We start from the raw sequence: 17,921 nt of genomic DNA, 5'->3' as shown, positions 1-17,921 counted from the left end.
GGACAGAAAGTCCTAGGCTTGAGCAACTCTGTCACTGCCTCATTGTGGGGTCTTGGGTGAGTCCCTGGCCTTCTCGGGGATCAGGGGTCACCTGAGAGGCAAAGAGCACAAAGCACGTGACAGCACATTGAGTCACGGAACATGAGGACTTGTCTCTCACCTGGACTCAGGCACAAGCTGACAGTGGAGAGCCAGTGCTGTCTCCAGTGGAGCGTGGGGGAGACAGGCCTGAGTGGAGGCCTGGGGGGCTCAGTAATGGTGATTGTCTAGGGTTCCTACCACTGTCCCCAAACACCTCCAACATATGATGTCATTTGTCTCTGGATCCTGTTCCAGAAGATTCCCTCCCTTTGTCCAACCCAGGCAACTCAGACACAGCTTGGCCTGGAGAGATTCTGGAGAAAGGAAATTAGTGTGTCTGTACCTATGAGAAAATGTTGGGTGATTCAAATGCCAGCCCAAAGCAGGAAGTTGCTGGCTATGCTGCCCGATTTAAGAAATTGCAACAGGAAACAGCTACACTGCTTACATACTTAACAGGCATTATTTTATTTCATCCTCACCACAACCCTGTGTATCATCAAGCCCATTTTCCAGATGAGAAAAATGAGGATCTGAGCTATGATTCTTTGGCATGAAGACATATGAAGCAAGGCTGGTATTAGAACCCGTAGGATGAAGCTCAAGTATGAGTTTCCAAAGTTGTGGAGGAAGTATGGTTTGCTGTTGACTCCTTCAAGGGCTTCCTGGCCCATGTTCCTCTAAAGCCTGCTCTCTTTATCCAGTGGATCTGCATCTTACCTGAGTAAAGACTAGCAAAGGAGTGAAAGAGGTAAAAATGGTGGCATTTCAGGCGGCAGCCCTGGCTGGGCATGAGCCCCAGGCCGCACCCGTCCTTGGAGCCTTGCCCTTGCACAGCCTCTGGCTTTGGCAGGAGCGTCAGCTGTCCTAGTTCTGCCCAGCCTGGTATGAGACATCCTTTCCCAGGCTCCTGTTCTCATCTTTGGGGAATCACAGAGGAGGCATAAGCCTCACCAAAGGGGCAGAGACCTCACTCTCGGTCCAAACCAGTTTATGAAATTGGCCAAGCACAGAGTGAAGAGAGCCAGGCTCCTGGAGAGCTGGGGCCCTGTGTCTGGGGAAGGCTCCCTGCACTGACTGTCCCGTCCTGCCCTGCAGGGCCTGTACACATGCTCATTTGTACACTTTTCTACCTGTAGCTCCTCCGGTCCTCATCACATCTCATTCTTCTGCCAGGGGGAAGGGTCCTGTGTGGACCCAGGTTGCCATGGTAGGGTGCCTGTGTGCCCTCCCTCTGACCTTCTCAAGGGTGCCCACCTGGGTTTGGAGCTCAGAGTGTACACATGGTGTACATGACAACTGAAGATGTGTAGTCAGTGGAGGCAGGGAGGCCAGCATTCTGCTAGCCACCACCCTTCAGGCCTCCCACTGCACCGTCAGAGCCATGACTCTGAAGAGTGAGTTCACCTCAACTTGCTGTTCCATGCTTGGAGTCCGAGCTCCTGTGTCCTCTGTCTCTGTCTTGGATATTGGCCCCTCATCCTTGGCACACACAAGGGACTCCAGCAGGCTACAGTGATTCAGATCCTCGGCTGAGGGGGAACATGGGGGGGAAGGGGTATGCAAACGGAGGGACACAGGGTGGCCCTCAATCTGGACAGAGGACAGCAGGGGCAGCTGGCCTTTTAGGTAACCTGATAGTTCTGTCTCTTCATTCAGATCAGACTCTGTGTCCGTGGGAAACCCCAGATACTGGTTATGGGATTTTGCTTCTTGGGGTTCTTCCATAGTCAAGGAGGTCAAAGGCTGTAGAGAAAGGCCATCTAGGATATGGCTTCTGGCTAGAACCTCTTTCTGGAGTTGACTTTTAATCCTGAGGTGCTTAGGACTAGAGAGCGACACAGATGGGGAGTCCTTTTCAGAACTTTCCATGAACACCCCATAGGATGGAAGCCAGCTGTCCTGAGTGGATTGAGGGGCATAGGAAGGAGGTGGGATCTTGGAGATCGTCTGTGGAGAGTAGCTTGGAGGTTCAGCTTTAGGGGTGGCCTGAGGGGCGTAGGATGCAGGCCTGGTCTTGGGGATGATCTGTGGGGCATAAGAAGGTGGGGGGCACGTCTGCTGAGGTGGCACATTGCGGGGCTGGAGGATGGAGATGTCTGACTGCCCCATGTAGGCGATCTCAGGTGAGTCATGTAAGCGTGGGATCTCCAGGGGTTCCCTGGGCCCAGCTACCTTCACCCTCGAGTAGTGGACGTTCTGGGCTCGTCTGCTGGAGCTTCTGAGGTCCAGGGAGGGGATGAGGACATGCTCCTGGATGAACTGCAGTGGCTGGAAAGTCAGGACTCGCTGGACATTCTGTGTGGGGACAATAGCCCACCTTGTTAGGTCCATGGTGATGTGAGATGCCACACAGAGAGGCACCTGGGGGCTGCTTCATGACATGGGTGCCCCACATCCCCCATGCTTTCTAGACTCCTTTCTATCCTGGGGCCTCAGGGATGGGACAGGGCTCCAAGACCTCTAGGGAAGGGCCTCTTCCAGAGTCCAGGTTATCTCAGGGGAGGAGATTTAGACCCTGGTTTCTCTTAGTGTTCCCATGGAGGTTCCAACTCCTGGCAACCCTGTGAGCAATGGGGTCCCAGGGTTCCAGGGGACCACTGTGCCCTGTAGGGTTTTCAGTGGCTGAGTTTTGGATGTAGATAGCCAGGCCTTGCTTCCTTCACCATCTTGGTCTGGAAGCTCCACTCTAACATTTCCAGCATCATAGCAACATTTGAGCCTCCACTCACAGTGATGAGTATAAAGGAAGGCTTTGACTGGGAATTGAACTTGGGTCTTCTGCATGGAAGTCACCTGAACAAGAAGTTCAGAACTGAACCGCCATTGCTATGTCAACACCTCTGGGAATACACAGTCCAGGAAGAAGGAATCAAACGGGGTTGGCTCAGAGTACACTGTCCAGGTGGAGCCCTCTCTGCTCCTAGACCCCACCTCCCCGCCTGCCTAGTTCCCAGGGCCTTGCAGAGGACTGGCTGGGAAAGGATGGGACTGAGGGATAGCTGAGAAATCTACAGGAAATGTCTCTTCATATTGGACATTGGGGATTTCACATCACAACCGGAAACAATGGCTTCTTTTGAGGAAAATGGGAGGATCTGGGAACTCTGGAGCTACACTCACATGTGGCCATATCTGGCCCTCCAGCCAGAGAGGGTGTGAGGGGCAGTGCGGTTCCCACAGCCTGCACCTCTTCCCGTTCTCCACCCTCCTCGGCAGCCTGCTCCCTGGATGCCAGAGGTAGCTGCCAGGCTCTGCATGCTTTCAAGCTGTGCGTTGGTTGTTCCATAGCCACTATTTCTGACCCCTATCTCTCTGCAATGCACTTTCAGACCTGCTGGCCAGGCTTTCTCTAGCTCTCAGTTGGACTGTGAATTCCTCAGGGAGAGCAACCGACCCGGTTTCTGCTTTTTTCTGAAAGCCTGCACTTGAAGGAATACCAAGGGTCCCGGGACTGTGTGCTCTGCTACTTCTAACCCTTCCCTCAATCTTCCCTCCCGACTCTTCCGGGACTGCTCACCAAGGAGTCCGGTGGCTGAGGCGGCTTCGTGATGTATCTGTAGCTCAGGTAGCATACGGCAGCCACGAGGAATCCCATGGCAAATAGGATGGTGCCCGAGAAGGAGTAGGTCCAGGTTAGATCTGAGTAAGCCAAGAAGATGGAAGAGGAAATTGAGGCTGGGGTCTGGGTCTGCGCTAGATCCCAAGTGAGTGAGCTGCGGGCTTGGAACTTTTCATATCCCACCCTGTCTGTGAAGCTTGGGAGGCCTCTCCCACCCCAATATTTGCAGGGTCAGAGCCAGGGTGAAGGTACACAGACCATAAAACTAAACAAGACCAATTATCACTGAGCTGGTTCCAACTCAGTTTGTCTCCACCTGTAACAGAGTAGAACTGCTCCATAGGTTTTCTTAGCTGTAACGTTTCCAGAGGAAAATGATCAAGTGTTTGGGGTTGGTTTTTTTTTTTTGTTTGTTTGGCTTTGTTTCAGGTTTTTTTCATGGGTGGTGGGTTCAGAACACCAATCTTTTCTTTAGTAGTCTAAAAAGAGCAGTTCCCACCATCCAGCGACCTAACTCACACACCACATTTATGTCTGAATATCTACAATCTCTGCATTATGATGCTACACTTTTAAATCAAATAGGTGCTGTGTTCTCACCTTGACAAATGCAGTCTTCATAAGAACCTGGAAATTCAGCTTTGAATTCTAAGTCTTGGACTCTTTGGGGTACTATGAGAAAGTGTGGAGGGGAGGGAGAGCCCCGTGAGGCCAGAAGCCTGGTCCACTGCACATGGACACCCCAGACTGAACAACTAAGGTCACTCGTGTACCTACAAATGGCCACTCGTTGAACTGGGTCTTCACTCAGTCTGTCCGCAGGGAAGGAGCCCAAGAAGAGATCTGCACTGACTGGATGCAGGCCAGAGCTGTCTGCACAGGGGACTTGGGGTACAGGACCCAGATAATGGATGAGAAGGGACTGAAAGACTTGAGGTGGACCTGTCCTCTTGGCTATGTGGACTCCATCTCCTCAAGGTGTCATCTAATGTGTAGGGCTGAGGGGTGGTCCCCTGTCACCTGGGCCTAAGGATGGGGGTATGGGTCAGTGGGGAGAAGTGACAGTGGCAGGATCTGTCCTCCTGTCTCTGAGGGCTTCAGTGCCTAGCCTTCAGTGCCTAATCGGGGAGCTTCACCAAACACTGTCTACCCTGGATGACAATATTCGGCTTCACAGCAACCACGAGTTACCTCTGTACCAGGGTTACACGATCTAGAAGAATATTTCACCAAAAACAATTAAAGGCAGGCCTGAGGTCCGTGGATTAGAGTCACCCACATTTGGCTTGGGACCATGGCTTTATACTTGGCAATATACTTGCTAAAAAGTTAATTACCATTGAGTTGTAATTGACTTACAGCTAAAACTCCAATGCGTTTTCAGAGAGGAGATTCCCACCTTTCTCTAGAGGAGTCTATGGTGGACTCAAATCACTTGAGAGGTGTGACCTTTGGGCTAGCATCAAAATGCCCTAAGGACTAGGCCACTAGATCTCCCTGCCTTAGCAAGACAGTTGAGTGCTTTAAAATGACAGGATATATTATTGATATAAGCCATTTCAAAGACAAAGATACAAGTGTTGAAGAACAAAGACGTCAGCTTGAAGATTAAGGTGAACTTGATCCAAATTATGATCTTTTCAATTACATGCTATGGATCCGACAGTTGAACAATGAATAAGGATGAGAGAATTGATGCCTTTGAGTTGTAGTCTTGGAGAAGAGTGCTGAATATCCCATGGACTGCCAAAAGGGTAAGCAGGTATGTCTTGGAAAAGGTGCAGCCAGGGTGCTCCTTAGAGGCAAGGATAGTAAAACTTTGTCTCACATATTTTGGGTGTATTGTTAGGACGATCCAGTGCTTAGAAATGGACACTATGCTTGGAAAGTCAAGGGTCAGCGAAGAGGGGAAGATCCTCAATGAGATGGCTTGAAGCAGTGACTGTAAAGGTGGGCTCGAGTGTCGGAGATGATGAGGATGGTTCAGGATTGGATGGGGTTCAGAGCAATCGTCCTTAGGGTCACTGAGTCATAATTAACTCAGTGGCACTTGACAACAACAACATACATCAACAAGAATCAGTCACTAAGAAGTGTGACTTGTGTAAAAGACTATACCCGTAAATATAAACGGCATTAGTGCATGAACTCGCTCATGTAAAGGAAATCCAATAAAAGAGAAAACTAGAACAGTGTGTAGATGTTGTCTGAAGGCAGGAAGGGTGGGCTGCAGGGAGGGATGAGTGAGATGTGTCTGGTATCAGTCAGGGAAGAGGGTCATAAATCACGTACATGCTGTCAGCTCAGATCCCATAAGTGGCTTTCCTTTTTCCAGTCCTCCTCTTGCCAGGTTCTATTCTGGTCTCAGCAGGGGCCCTTTCCCCAGGAAGGACATGCTGCGTGCAAGTGGCCAGTGCCAGCTGCTCCACTAGGCATTCCTTCCCCTGTAATGGGACAGGAGCCCAGAGGAGAAACCACTCTTGTTTGGGCTCCCGGGAAAACCGAGGAATTGAGTTTCTGCACAAAGCTGAGGACCAACTAGCAGCTGTCCTTTGACAATTCTACAGCTGCCCCCGGGGGCCCAGCCTCTGCTCAGATGGACAGCTAACTATCACAAGCCCAGCTTCTCCAGGTCCCCTCACGCTCCATGCGGATCTCCTGTTGCCACCATTATAGGTGCTATATCCAACCTCACATTAACGCTGCTCTGAATGTTGGCAAGGAACCCTGGTGGTCCAATGATTAGGCACTCAACTGCTAACCAGAAGACTAGAGGTTCAAACCCATCCAGATCAGAAGAAAGACCTGTGAGCTGTTCCTAGAAAGATTTCAGGCTACAAAACCCTATGAAATCTTAGGGAGCAGTTATAATCTGTCACATATGTTTGTTACATGTTGAAATTGACCCCAGCCACATAACAACAATGAGGAACAAATGGAATAGAACTCACTGACATTATTAATCTCATCATTAATCTAAACATGATGACTAGGGTTGAAACTCTTTCCTAAAGCCATCCAACACACTGCTATCAGTTTCATCCTCTAAACCTACAGCTCTGAGCATTGATGTATTTTTTATCTGTCTATGAAAATAAACCTTAATAAAAGCATCATGATGCTTATAGCAAGGGTCAGGTTTCAGGTGTGTGTAGAGAGAAAGGGAGACTGAGACATCTCCTCTTCAAGTAGATGATTCAGGACTATTTCTGTGCTAACACGGCAGTGAGAACATGTTCTTCAGAATTAAGCTGCTTGGGTTCACTTTTCTTCATCTGTTAAATGAGGGAGCTAATAGATCTGCTGCATAGACCACTTGTGAGGACTGTGCCTGGTACCTGGTTCTAGTTGCTGCTGAGTCAATTATGACTCAAACCGCCCTGTGTGTGTCAGATGAACTGTGCTCCACAGGAGTTTCTAGTGGCTAATTTTTTGGAAGCAGAATGTCAAGCTTGTTGTCTTCAGTGTCTGCAGGAGGATTGGAATCTTCACCTTCTCAATAAAGAGCTGAGCATGTTGGCCATTTGTGTTGCTCAGGGACTCATAATACTATACAGTTCTGATTCACCCATTCAGTCGAGCCAGAAAGATTCATAGCTCACCTTCCAGCAGGGTTGTGGGAGGCTATAAATCACGTAGGAGGAGATTGTTCATCTTGCAGAAATACTAGTTATTGTCATCGTTGTTGTTGTTGTTGTTAGGTGCCATCAGGTTGACCCTATGACCAGATCTGGCCCTTGTCCTATCCTGAATCATCCTCAGGCTTTGCCCCACACCTGGTCTCACTGCTACAGTCACGGTATCAATCCATCTCATGGAGGGTCTTCCTCTAGTTCTCTGACCTCCACCTTTCTCAGCATGATGCCTATTTCCAAGGAAACATGTCCACAGTGCCCTCCTGATAACATGCCCGAAGTACTTGAGTTTTTGAGACATCTCTGTATCTTCTTTGGCCTCCTTCTCCCCCTCCTCCCAGGGTATATATGATTTGGGTTAATATTAAGGTGAATTTGTTTTACCAGAATACACACACAGTTTGCCACAGAGAGGAAACTCAACCACAGGCTAGAGGGTGCAGATTAAACATTTGCTTTGGTACCTGTCAGCTAACACATTTATGTATAAACAAAGATTAATTTTAATAAAAAACTAATAACCTTCCCACGGCTTTTCAGAGCACTGCCAATTCTCACCTTGGTTACCAGGAGGGCAGGGAAAATCAGCCCTTGGAGCCAGGACTTCCTTGTGCCTGTGACTTCAGCGGCACTTACCGGGGAGTGTCCTCACTCGGCACACGTAGGGGGCACTCTCCTTGGACCATCTTGGAACTGAAATCATGATGTTCCCGAGGAATTCCGTGTCAGGGCTCAGACCAGGGAACTCGTATTCTCTCTGTGTCCCTTCAAGGTGCTGAAGGTGATAGAGAAGCCAGACAGATACCTTTAACACATCAGTTTCCACACAGACTCTAGAAGGTCTGTTCACACTGCTCATGGGCTATCTTGTTTAGTATAATGGCACTTTCTGCTCCCAACTCAGAAACTGTGGGTTCTTCTCTGGTCCCCATTCCTAGTTCTTTATCTTCTGCTTTATCACCACAGCCTGATATGACTTATAAGTTAGGAAATTCTATATGCTTTCAGTTAGCACTGGGCCTGCCCTTCTAGTAACAAAACAAACCAAAATAAAAAGTAAAGCTCAAACCAGTTGCCATCAAGTTGACTGACTCATGGTGATCTTGTATGTGAGAGAGCAGTACTGCTCCATAGGCTTTGCTTGGCTGGAACTGGGACTGACGCAGATTCTTCCACAAAGCTGGGCTCCAATCTCCAAGCCATTATGATAGTAGTTGAGAACAAGCCATTTGTACGGAATATCCAATAAGCAAGGCAAGCATTGGCTTATTTGTGCTTATCTACTAATCTGTAAAAAAGGCCTTCCCACCAGATCCTGATTGTCTGAGAGCTGGACAATAAATAAGGATGACAGAAGAAGAATTGACACCTTTGGGCTCTCGTGTTGAAGAGCATTGAACATCCCATGGATGACCAAGAGAAAAAACACATATAACTTGGAGAGGGTGTTGCTGGAGTGTTCTGTGGAGGCAAGAATGATGAGGCTTCACCTCACATACTTTGGGCATGTTGAGAGGAGGGTCTGTCTTTTCCATGGAAAAGGACAAGATGCCGGGAAGGATGGAGGGTTGTTGAAGACCCTTACCAGGTGGATTGACATGGTGACTGCTGCAATGGGCTTTTGTGTGTCAGGAAGTGTGAGGACAGCACAGGATAGAGCAGGTACAGATCTGTTGTTCATAGGGTCACAATGAGTCATAATCAATAGTACCTAACAACAACAACAACTACTACTACTAATCTGTAGTGAACAATCTCACATTCTTTCACGATGTCAAAATTTGTTTCTAGGTACAACTGTTTGTTTTCCAAACCTATAGCACCTTCCCACAAATCAAAACCTCTTTTAATATTTACAATCTCTAACTGGATACTAGAATATCCAATGAGCCAGGTAAGCATGGGTTTATTAGTGCTTACTTACTAATCAGTCATGAACAATTTCGCACAGGTTTCACCACATATTAGGAAATAAGCACAAGTCAGTCCAGGCTTACCTTGCTTATTGGTAATCCACCCTGGTGACATCTGGGACCTTACTTTCCAGATCTAAGGCTATGACTGTCATCATCATCATCATCATCATTATCATCACAGCTCACTGCAGGGATGCATCTGCAGAGGTTAATTCAGCAGGTTGGGAGGGGCCCACATGCTGTATTTTAAAGAGATATCCAAAAACTACTGGAACAGCACATCAGCAGAGAACTGCCAGAAGTCCAGGCTGGGTTTAGAAGGGGTCGTGGTACTAGAGATATTGTAGCTGATGTTAGATAGATCTTAGCTGAAAGCAGGGAATACCAGAAGAATGTCTATCTGTGTTTCACTGACTATGCAAAGGCATTTGACTGTGTGGATCATAACAAACTGTGGCTGACTCTGAGAAGAATGGGAATCCCAGAACATTTAATCGTGCTAATGCGAAACCTATACTTGGACCAAGAGGCACTCATCAGAACAAAGCAGGGTAACACTGCATGGTTCAAAATTGGGAAGGGTGTACACCAGGGATGTGTCCTATCTCCATACCTTTTCAACCTGTATGCAGAGCAGATTATCTGAGAGTCTGGGCTCTATGAGGAGAAGTGTGGTGTCAGGATTGGTGGAAGATCTATTAACAATCTGCCTTATGCAGATGACACAACCCTGCTAGCTGAAACTGAGGAGAACCTCATGCACTTGCTCCAGAGAGTCAAGGACTGTAGCCTTCAGTATGGACTAAGATTCAATGTCAAGAAGACAAAGATTCTCACTGGACCAATTGGTAGCATCAGGATGGATGGCGAAGAGATTGAGTTTGTTCACAGCTTCAGTTTGCTTGGCTCCACAGTCAACACTCTTGGCACCAGCAGCCAGGAAATAAAAAACATATCGCATTGGGAAAGTCTGCTGTTAGGGACCTCTCTAAAGTACTCAAGAGCAACGGTGTCTCTCTGGAGACTAAGGTGCGCCTGATACAGGCCATGGTCTTTGCAATCACTTGTTATGCATCAGAGAGTTGGACAATGACTAGGGAGGATAGAAGGAGAATTGATGCCTTGGAGCTGTGGTGCTGGAGAAGAGTATTGAATGTACCCTGGACTGCCAAGAAAACAAACAGATTCATCCTGGAGAGGGTTAAACCAGGCTATTCCTTGGAGGCAAGGATTCTGGGGCTTCGTCTCACATACTTTGGGAATGTTGCAAGGAGGGGACAGGTCCCTGGAGAGGGACATCATGTTTGGTAGGGTGGAGGGACAGCACAGGAGTGAGGACCCTCTATGAGGTGGATTGATTCAGTGACTGGGGTAATTGGGATGGGTGTGTCAGAGGCAATGTGATCGGCACAGGATAGAGCAGGGTTTAGGGGCTGTTGTACATAGGGTTGCTATGAGTCGCAAATGACTCGACGGCACATAACAACAACAACAACAACTTCACAGGAGTAGTGATGCGCTTGTTTGGGACCTTCCTATGCTCCAGCCAACTGGAGAAGCTTTGTGTTTTCTGAAGGGCCTGGAATTTCCCCGTTTCTCTCTGACATCAGGGTGGAACAGAGCAGAACAGTTGAGACAAAAAGGTAATCTTTGGATCAAACGGAGCTTGACTCCGGGCTATTCCATAATTTGCTAGACAATTTTAAAGAAATGATTTAACCTCTCAGAGACTTTGTCTCATGTAAAAATGGAGAGCACAGCAACTTCACAGAGCTGTAACGAGGACACATTGCCTTGTGAACAGTAAGTGCTCAGAAGTTGCTATTGGCACCAACTATAAAATCTTCCTGGAAGCTGATACTATTGCCCGCATGACATTCTGTTTGGCCTAACTATAGATGCCTGGATTCTTGTTTAAACTCCTTTCCTATCCACAAGATGATAAACCCCCTTAGTGCATGGATCAGAGAGCAGGCCAGCCTGAGCAAGATATTCCTTCAATGGAATTAGTGTCACATAGTAGGAGGAAAAAAATATCAGATTTTTTTTAAATGAAATAACTTTTCTATCATCTGTTAATCTATGGCTGTGCCTTCGTCTATAATTACTGACAATCTTTGGAATCTACTTGTGTCCAGTAACCACCCGTAAAGAAGAACCAGCAAAAAGAAGCGCAGCAATAGAAACTTATATCAACACCTCCCAGTGTGGATTACTGCAGGGGTTAACAGAGCTTGTTCTCCCTGGATGTTAACAGATATTAGGCCAAAAATAGTCTATGTAGTACACAAAAAAAACAATCTCTGGTTAAATGCATTTGAGAGACTTTGTGTTAACCAAAGTGAAACTAGAGTCTGGCTGCAGGACTTCTCAGGGCCTTTTAGCAAGAAGAAGGCTGTGGTTTGTGATGTTTACTAGGTTTAAGGGAGCCTCCCAAAGGACAGATGTTTTGGAAATGCTAATTTATATGTCTCCTATCTACTTAAGCAGGAGGAGGATGGGCGATCTCCTCCTATGCAATTGATTGCTTCTAAAAACCTGCTGGAGGGTCAGCTATGGGTCAGTTCTGACTCGATGGCACTTAACACAACATAACACACAACTATGTAAAGCAGTGGTGACTTAATTGATTGGAAAAGGAGTTTCTCAGGCATGGAAGGGTCCAGGTACAACATATACTTACTATTTTGTAGCTGTGATTGACCTGGAGTTCTAAGTGGTACAACAGGTCATCAAAGATGTCCTTCAGGGTTAGTTGCTGGCTATTTGCATATCTGGGTATGAGGGTGGGATGGATGATCATCTGGATAGATCTCACTTTGGGGATACAGGTCACATCAGGTGGTTTGATAGTAGCTGTGGAAATGTAAAGAGACAAGTTGCTGTTGTTGTTGTTCTGTGCTATCAAGTCGTTTGCGATTCATAGCAACCCTATGTACAACAGCCCTAAACCCTGCTCTATCCTGTGCCAATCACATTGCCTCTGACACACCCATCCTGATTACCCCAGTCACTCAATCAATCCACCTCCTAGAGGGTCTTCCTCTCCTGCGCTGTCCCTCCACTCTACCAAGCATGATGTCCCTCTCCAAGGACCTGTCCCTCCTCGCAACATGCCCAAAGTATGTCAGACGAAGCCCCAGAATCCTTGCCTCCAAGGAGTAGCCTGGTTTAACCCTCTCTAGGATGAATCTGTTTGTTTTCTTGGCAGTCCAGGGTACATTCAATACTCTTCTCCAGCACCACAGCTCAAAGGCATCAATTCTCCTTCTATCCTCCCTAGTCATTATCCAACTCTCTGATGCATAACAAGTGATTGCAAAGACCATGGCCTGTATCAGGTGCACAAAGAAACAAGACAAAAGAAAATTTAGAATTGTCCACTGGTCTTTAGGCTGCTTGGGATGGTGGGAAATGACCTCTCTACTCTCTTCCCATAACAACTCCAGATACTACTCTGAGAGAAGCAACAAAACAAACAGGAGAGAGATGTGTGCTTGTTGGGGACAGAATCATCGCTCTGCTGCAAGATGCCAAAGCCTGTGTGGCCTGACTGTCCCAGGAGCATGTTCCAGCCACCACTTCCCAGCATCTGCTAAAGGCTGTGGTTCAGCCCATGCCCGCTCACTCACATTCTGGCCAGCAACAGAACCACCACTTGCCAAGTTGAGGGGCTGTAGTGTCAGTGTGGCCTAAACCACAATTGAGCCCAGAGCACTAGACTGCTGCCCCTCTGCATGGAGACCCCAATATCCCACCACCTGCTGCCCCCCACTACCCAGTGTCAGGAGCACCAATATCACAGGTACTTTGGGTGAAACACAGCTGTGGATCACAAGAAGGGAGCAAAACATAGTCATTCTGTGGGTCACTGTATAGTTACAACAACCTAACACCTAGTAAGAAAAGACTCACATAATGTCAAGAAAGCATCAGTCTGCCTCAGTCATCATGAAAAAACAAAATAACAATTCTCCTAAAAAAGCAGACCCAATGAATACCCCAAATAGAGAGAACCAGATGAAATATGTTGATGTGGCGTTATTTGAACAGCTACAGAGAAAATTGCAAATGATGGAAGAAACAACGGAAGCCATTAAGAGAGCAAATACCCCAGAGTCAACAATCAAGAAGAAATATATTTATGAGGAGCAACTTGAACAGCTATGGGGAAAAATGCAAAAGATGGAAGAAAGGATTGATACTATAGATAAAGATGTACAAGAACTTAAAAAGTCATCCTAAAACAAAGAGGGTACAGCTAACATAGTACAGGAAATAACAGAAAAGCATGAAAATGCAATCCAGAATATTAAGATCAAATTGGCAGAAGTGCCTAGACACACTGGGAGAACAAACAAGTAGACTGAAGAGACGGGACAGAGGATCAGTGAGCTGGAAGATAAGAGTCTCACAGAAAACATACTAGACGAAAAATCAGAGATGAGACATAAAGAAAATGCAGAAAACATTAGAATCATGTGGGATGACATCAAAAGGAACAATACACATGTGACTGGAATTCCAGAACATGGGAATGACAGGGACATCATTGAGAAAATCTTAGAAGAAGTACTAGAAGAAACTTACCAAGTGTTTTGAAGAATGAGGAAATCTGCATTCAAGAAGCATGGTGAACACCAAATAGACTAGACAACATTCCAAAAATATCAAGACATATCATATTAAAATTCTCCACATTAAAGATAAGGATAGAATACTAATAGTAGTGTGAAAAAAATAGACTCACCTACAAAGGGGAAAGAATTAGATTAAGTTCTGATATCTCAGCAGAAACCATGCAAACTAAAAGGCAATGAGATGGCATATACAGAAAGTTGAAAGAAAACAATTGCCAGCCAAGGATCCTATACCCAGCAAAGTTCTCCATCAAATATGAAAGAGATCTTTTGTAGAAAAAAAGGAATTTAAGCAATTTCTGAAAACAAGACCAAAACTACAAGAAATTTTAAGTAAAGTCCTTTACATGAAGACACCAAAGTGGATGGACCATCCTAACTAGAAATGACAGAAAAAGAAATACAGCAAATTGGCAAAAGTAAAACCTGGACTGACAATAATCACACTTGAGGTTAATGGACTGAATGTGCCAATCAAGAGAAAAAGAGTAGCAGAATGAATAAAAACAAAGCCTATTACTATGTTGCCTACAAGAGACATATCTAAAATTAAAAAAAAAAGAGAGAGAGAGAAGAGAAAGACAGACTCAATCAAAGGCTGGAAAAAATATACCAAGCAAAGGGTAACCACAAAAAAGCAGGAGTGGCAATACTAATCTCTGATAAAATAGACTTCAGAATGAAAACCGCCATAAATGATAAGGAAGGACATTACATACTGATTGATTAAAGGCCCAATAAATAAAAAAGACAAAACCTTGGTCAACATTTATGCAGCAAGTGATAGACCTGCAAAATACATAAAACAATGGTGAAAATAACTGAAGAAAGAAATAGACAGCACCTCAATAGTGCTAGGAGACTTACACACCACTATTACCAAAGGATAGGTCAACACAAAAGAAACTCAACCAAGATGCAGAAGATCTAAACTATACAATAAGCCAACTCGACCCTGTGAATGTATTCGGGGTACTACACCCAACTAAAACTCAATTAATTTTCTTCTCAAGTGTACATGATACATTCTCCATAATTGATCACATATTAGGACACAAAGCAAGCCTCAACAAAGTAAAAAACATTGAAATAATGCAAAGTGTCTTTTCAGACTACAATGCCATAAAACTAGAAATTAACCACAGGAGGGTAAAGTTTACAAAACCACCCAAGTGGAAACAAAATAACTCTCTGTTGGAACACAATTGAGTTATAAAAGAAATAAAGAATGAAATAAAATAAGTTCTTTGAACGAAATGAAAATGAAAATATAACATATCAAAACCTCTAGGATGCAGCTAAGGCAGTCCTCAGGGACAGTTTATAGCAATAGGCACACACATTAAAAAAAAAGAAGAAGAAAAGTAATGATCTAACTCAACATTTTATCAAACAGAAAAAGAACAATAATCTAATCCTACAGCCTCTAAAAGAAAAGAAATTAAAAGGGCAACAGCTGAAATCAATGAGCTAGAAAACAACAACAATTGAGACCATCAATAAGATCAAGAGCTACTTTTTCAAATGGGTCAATAATATTGGCAAACCACTGGCAAACTTAACAAAAGGGGGAAAAAAGAAAGAGAAGACACAGATAATTTAATTAAGAAATTATAGAGGTGACATCTCAACAGAATCAATAATATCCAAATACTATTAAAAACTATACTCTGATACATTAGAAAACCTAGAGGAAATGGACAATTTCCTTGAAACTCATGCCCTACCCAGATCGACAAGGATAGATATAGAACACTTGAAAAGACCCCTCACAAAAGAAAAAAATTGAACAGGTCATAAAAAGATTTCCTATAAGAAATGGCTTCATAGCTGAATTCTACTAAACATTCATAGAGTGCCTATCACCAATTCTACTTAACTTATTTAAAAAAACAGAAAAAGAAGGAATTCTCCCAGAGTCACTCTATGAAGCAATCATAGCCCTAATACCAAAACCAGGAAAAGATATTAACAAGGAAGAAAACTACAGATAAATATCTCTCATGAATAAATGCAAAAATCCTAGACAATAGAATAAAAAAACACATAAAATAAATAATTCGTCATGACCAAGTGGGATTCATAACAGGTATGCAAGGATGGTTCAACATAAGAAAAACAATCAGTGTAATCCACCATATTAACAAAGCAAATAACAAGAACCACATGATCTTAGCAACTGATACAGAAAAGGCATTTCACAAAATCCAACACCCCTTTCTGATAAAGAAACTCAGAAAAATTGGATTAGAAGGGAATTTTCTCAACATGGTGAAAAGTACATATGCAAAACCAAGAGCCAATATAATTCTTAATGGATAAAGACTAAAAGCGTTTTGTGAATAGGAACCAGATAAGGATGCCCATTGCCACCACTTCTATTCAATATTGCATTGGAAGTGCTTGTTAGGTTAACATGACAGAGAAGGGGGAAAAAGTCTCCAGATCAGCAAAAGATGATTGAACTACTACTATAAGCAGATGATATGATAGTGTACACAGAAAACTCCAAGGACTCACAACAACAACTAAGCTGTTAGTAGGCCAGTCTAGTAGAGTGGCAGGATGTTGTTGTTGTGGTTATGTGCTGTCGAGTCACTTGCGACTCATAGCAACCCTATGTACAACAGCCCTAAACTCTGCTCTGTCCTGTGCCAATTGCACTGTCTCTGACACTCCCATCCCGATTATCCCAGTCACTGAATCAAGCCACCTCACAGAGGGCCTTCCCCTCGTGCGCTGTCCCTCCACCCTCCCAAGCATGATGTCCCTCTCCAAGGACCAGTCAACAAACGAATGGCTAGAGAAGCTGTGGTATATTCGCACAATGGAATACTATGCTGCATTAAAAAACAAGGAACTCATGCAATATTATTCAAAATGGTTGACTCTGGAGAACATTATGCTGAGTGAAATATCCCAGTCACAAAAGGACAAATATTACATGATGCCACTGTTGGGGAGAGACTGAGTAAGATGGGTTCAATAATGTATACTGCGCTGAAACAGAGGAGGGAGAAAACTGTTTAAAAGAGATATATAACTAGGTATTTCTGTCATCACAGGAGACTAGAGCGAGGGCTACATGGTGGAGGGGACCTGGGGGAGGGTTTGTAAAACAATGAAAGAATCTTTTCTTTTACTTTTCCATAATTTTTGGACTCATGTACTTATAACTTGTTAGTCAAATTTGTGCCTTCTAGGTTGCAACACCCCATGATACATCTTCAAGGATATGAACATGTACAGCCAAGCACAATCAATAAGAGTGCATCTAAATTCCAAAATCAATCTCCATAATAGTCTATGTGTTTCCTACTGCCAAAGGGGCCCTTTAGAGTAGTGAGAGAAGATCTTCACCCTGAAACCCACAGCGTCCCTTTTCAGCAGGAAGTAGCTAAGAGAATACGCCATCCCCTTTTCCTTATGACTCAGGGTGAAGTCTCTCTCAGGGAGGAGTGATAGGGAATGGCAAAGGACACACTGACAAAGAAGATTAATCAGAACTGGCTTTGACAAGCACTGTGGCATTTGGACAAGAACAAACTGGGAGGAGGGTAGAGAGAATAGTGCAACAATGAATGAGTGGAAGCCCCAAATCTCTGTAAATGTTTATGAAAATTAATAAAATATAATTATAGAAAAAAAAGGCATCAATTCTCCTTCTATCCTCCTTGGTCATTGTCCAACTCTCTGATGCATAACAAGTGATTGCGAAGATCATGCGCAGAGTGGCAGGATATAAGACTAATATCTAAAAATCAGTGGGATTCTTGTACGGTCACAAAGAGAATGAGAAGGAAACTAAGAAAGCAATACCATTTACATTAGCCAACCACAAATTGAAATACTTGGGAGTTAACATAACTAGAGACACACAAAAAGACCTAAAGAAATGGAAAAAGGTTCATGGACAGGAAGACTCAATAGTGTGAAAATTACAATCCTGCCACAAGCAATCTACATGCTCAACACAATCCCAATACAGATACCATACTCAAGAAGTTGGAAAGGGAAATTGTCACATTTATTTGGAGAGAAAAGAGACCCCAAATGAGCAAAGCACTTTTGAAAAGCGAAAATGAAG

At 44.7% G+C, this 17,921-nt stretch overlaps 1 protein-coding gene across 1 annotated transcript in view; it reads right to left on the bottom strand.

Annotated features, from left to right (window-relative positions):
* Positions 1–1,437: 1,437 nt before the first annotated feature.
* The window catches only part of IL22RA1 (interleukin 22 receptor, alpha 1), a 38,015-nt gene continuing 21,531 nt past the window's right edge, over positions 1,438–17,921 (bottom strand). Inside the window, exons 5-8 of the mRNA XM_006883656.1 lie at positions 11,878–12,050; positions 7,915–8,053; positions 3,602–3,723; positions 1,438–2,379 (exon numbers count right to left, since the gene is read on the bottom strand). Coding sequence (XP_006883718.1) covers positions 1,438–2,379; positions 3,602–3,723; positions 7,915–8,053; positions 11,878–12,050 — 1,376 coding nt within the window. The remainder of the gene's footprint in view (positions 2,380–3,601; positions 3,724–7,914; positions 8,054–11,877; positions 12,051–17,921) is intronic.

The sequence above is a fragment of the Elephantulus edwardii genome, unplaced genomic scaffold (assembly GCF_000299155.1).
Source record: "Elephantulus edwardii isolate Elephantulus edwardi_28Jun2011 unplaced genomic scaffold, EleEdw1.0 scaffold00028, whole genome shotgun sequence".
In the NCBI taxonomy this organism is placed as follows: Eukaryota; Metazoa; Chordata; class Mammalia; order Macroscelidea; family Macroscelididae; genus Elephantulus; species Elephantulus edwardii.
Note: the sequence above shows the minus strand (reverse complement) of the source record. Positions and strands in the feature narration are given on the sequence as shown.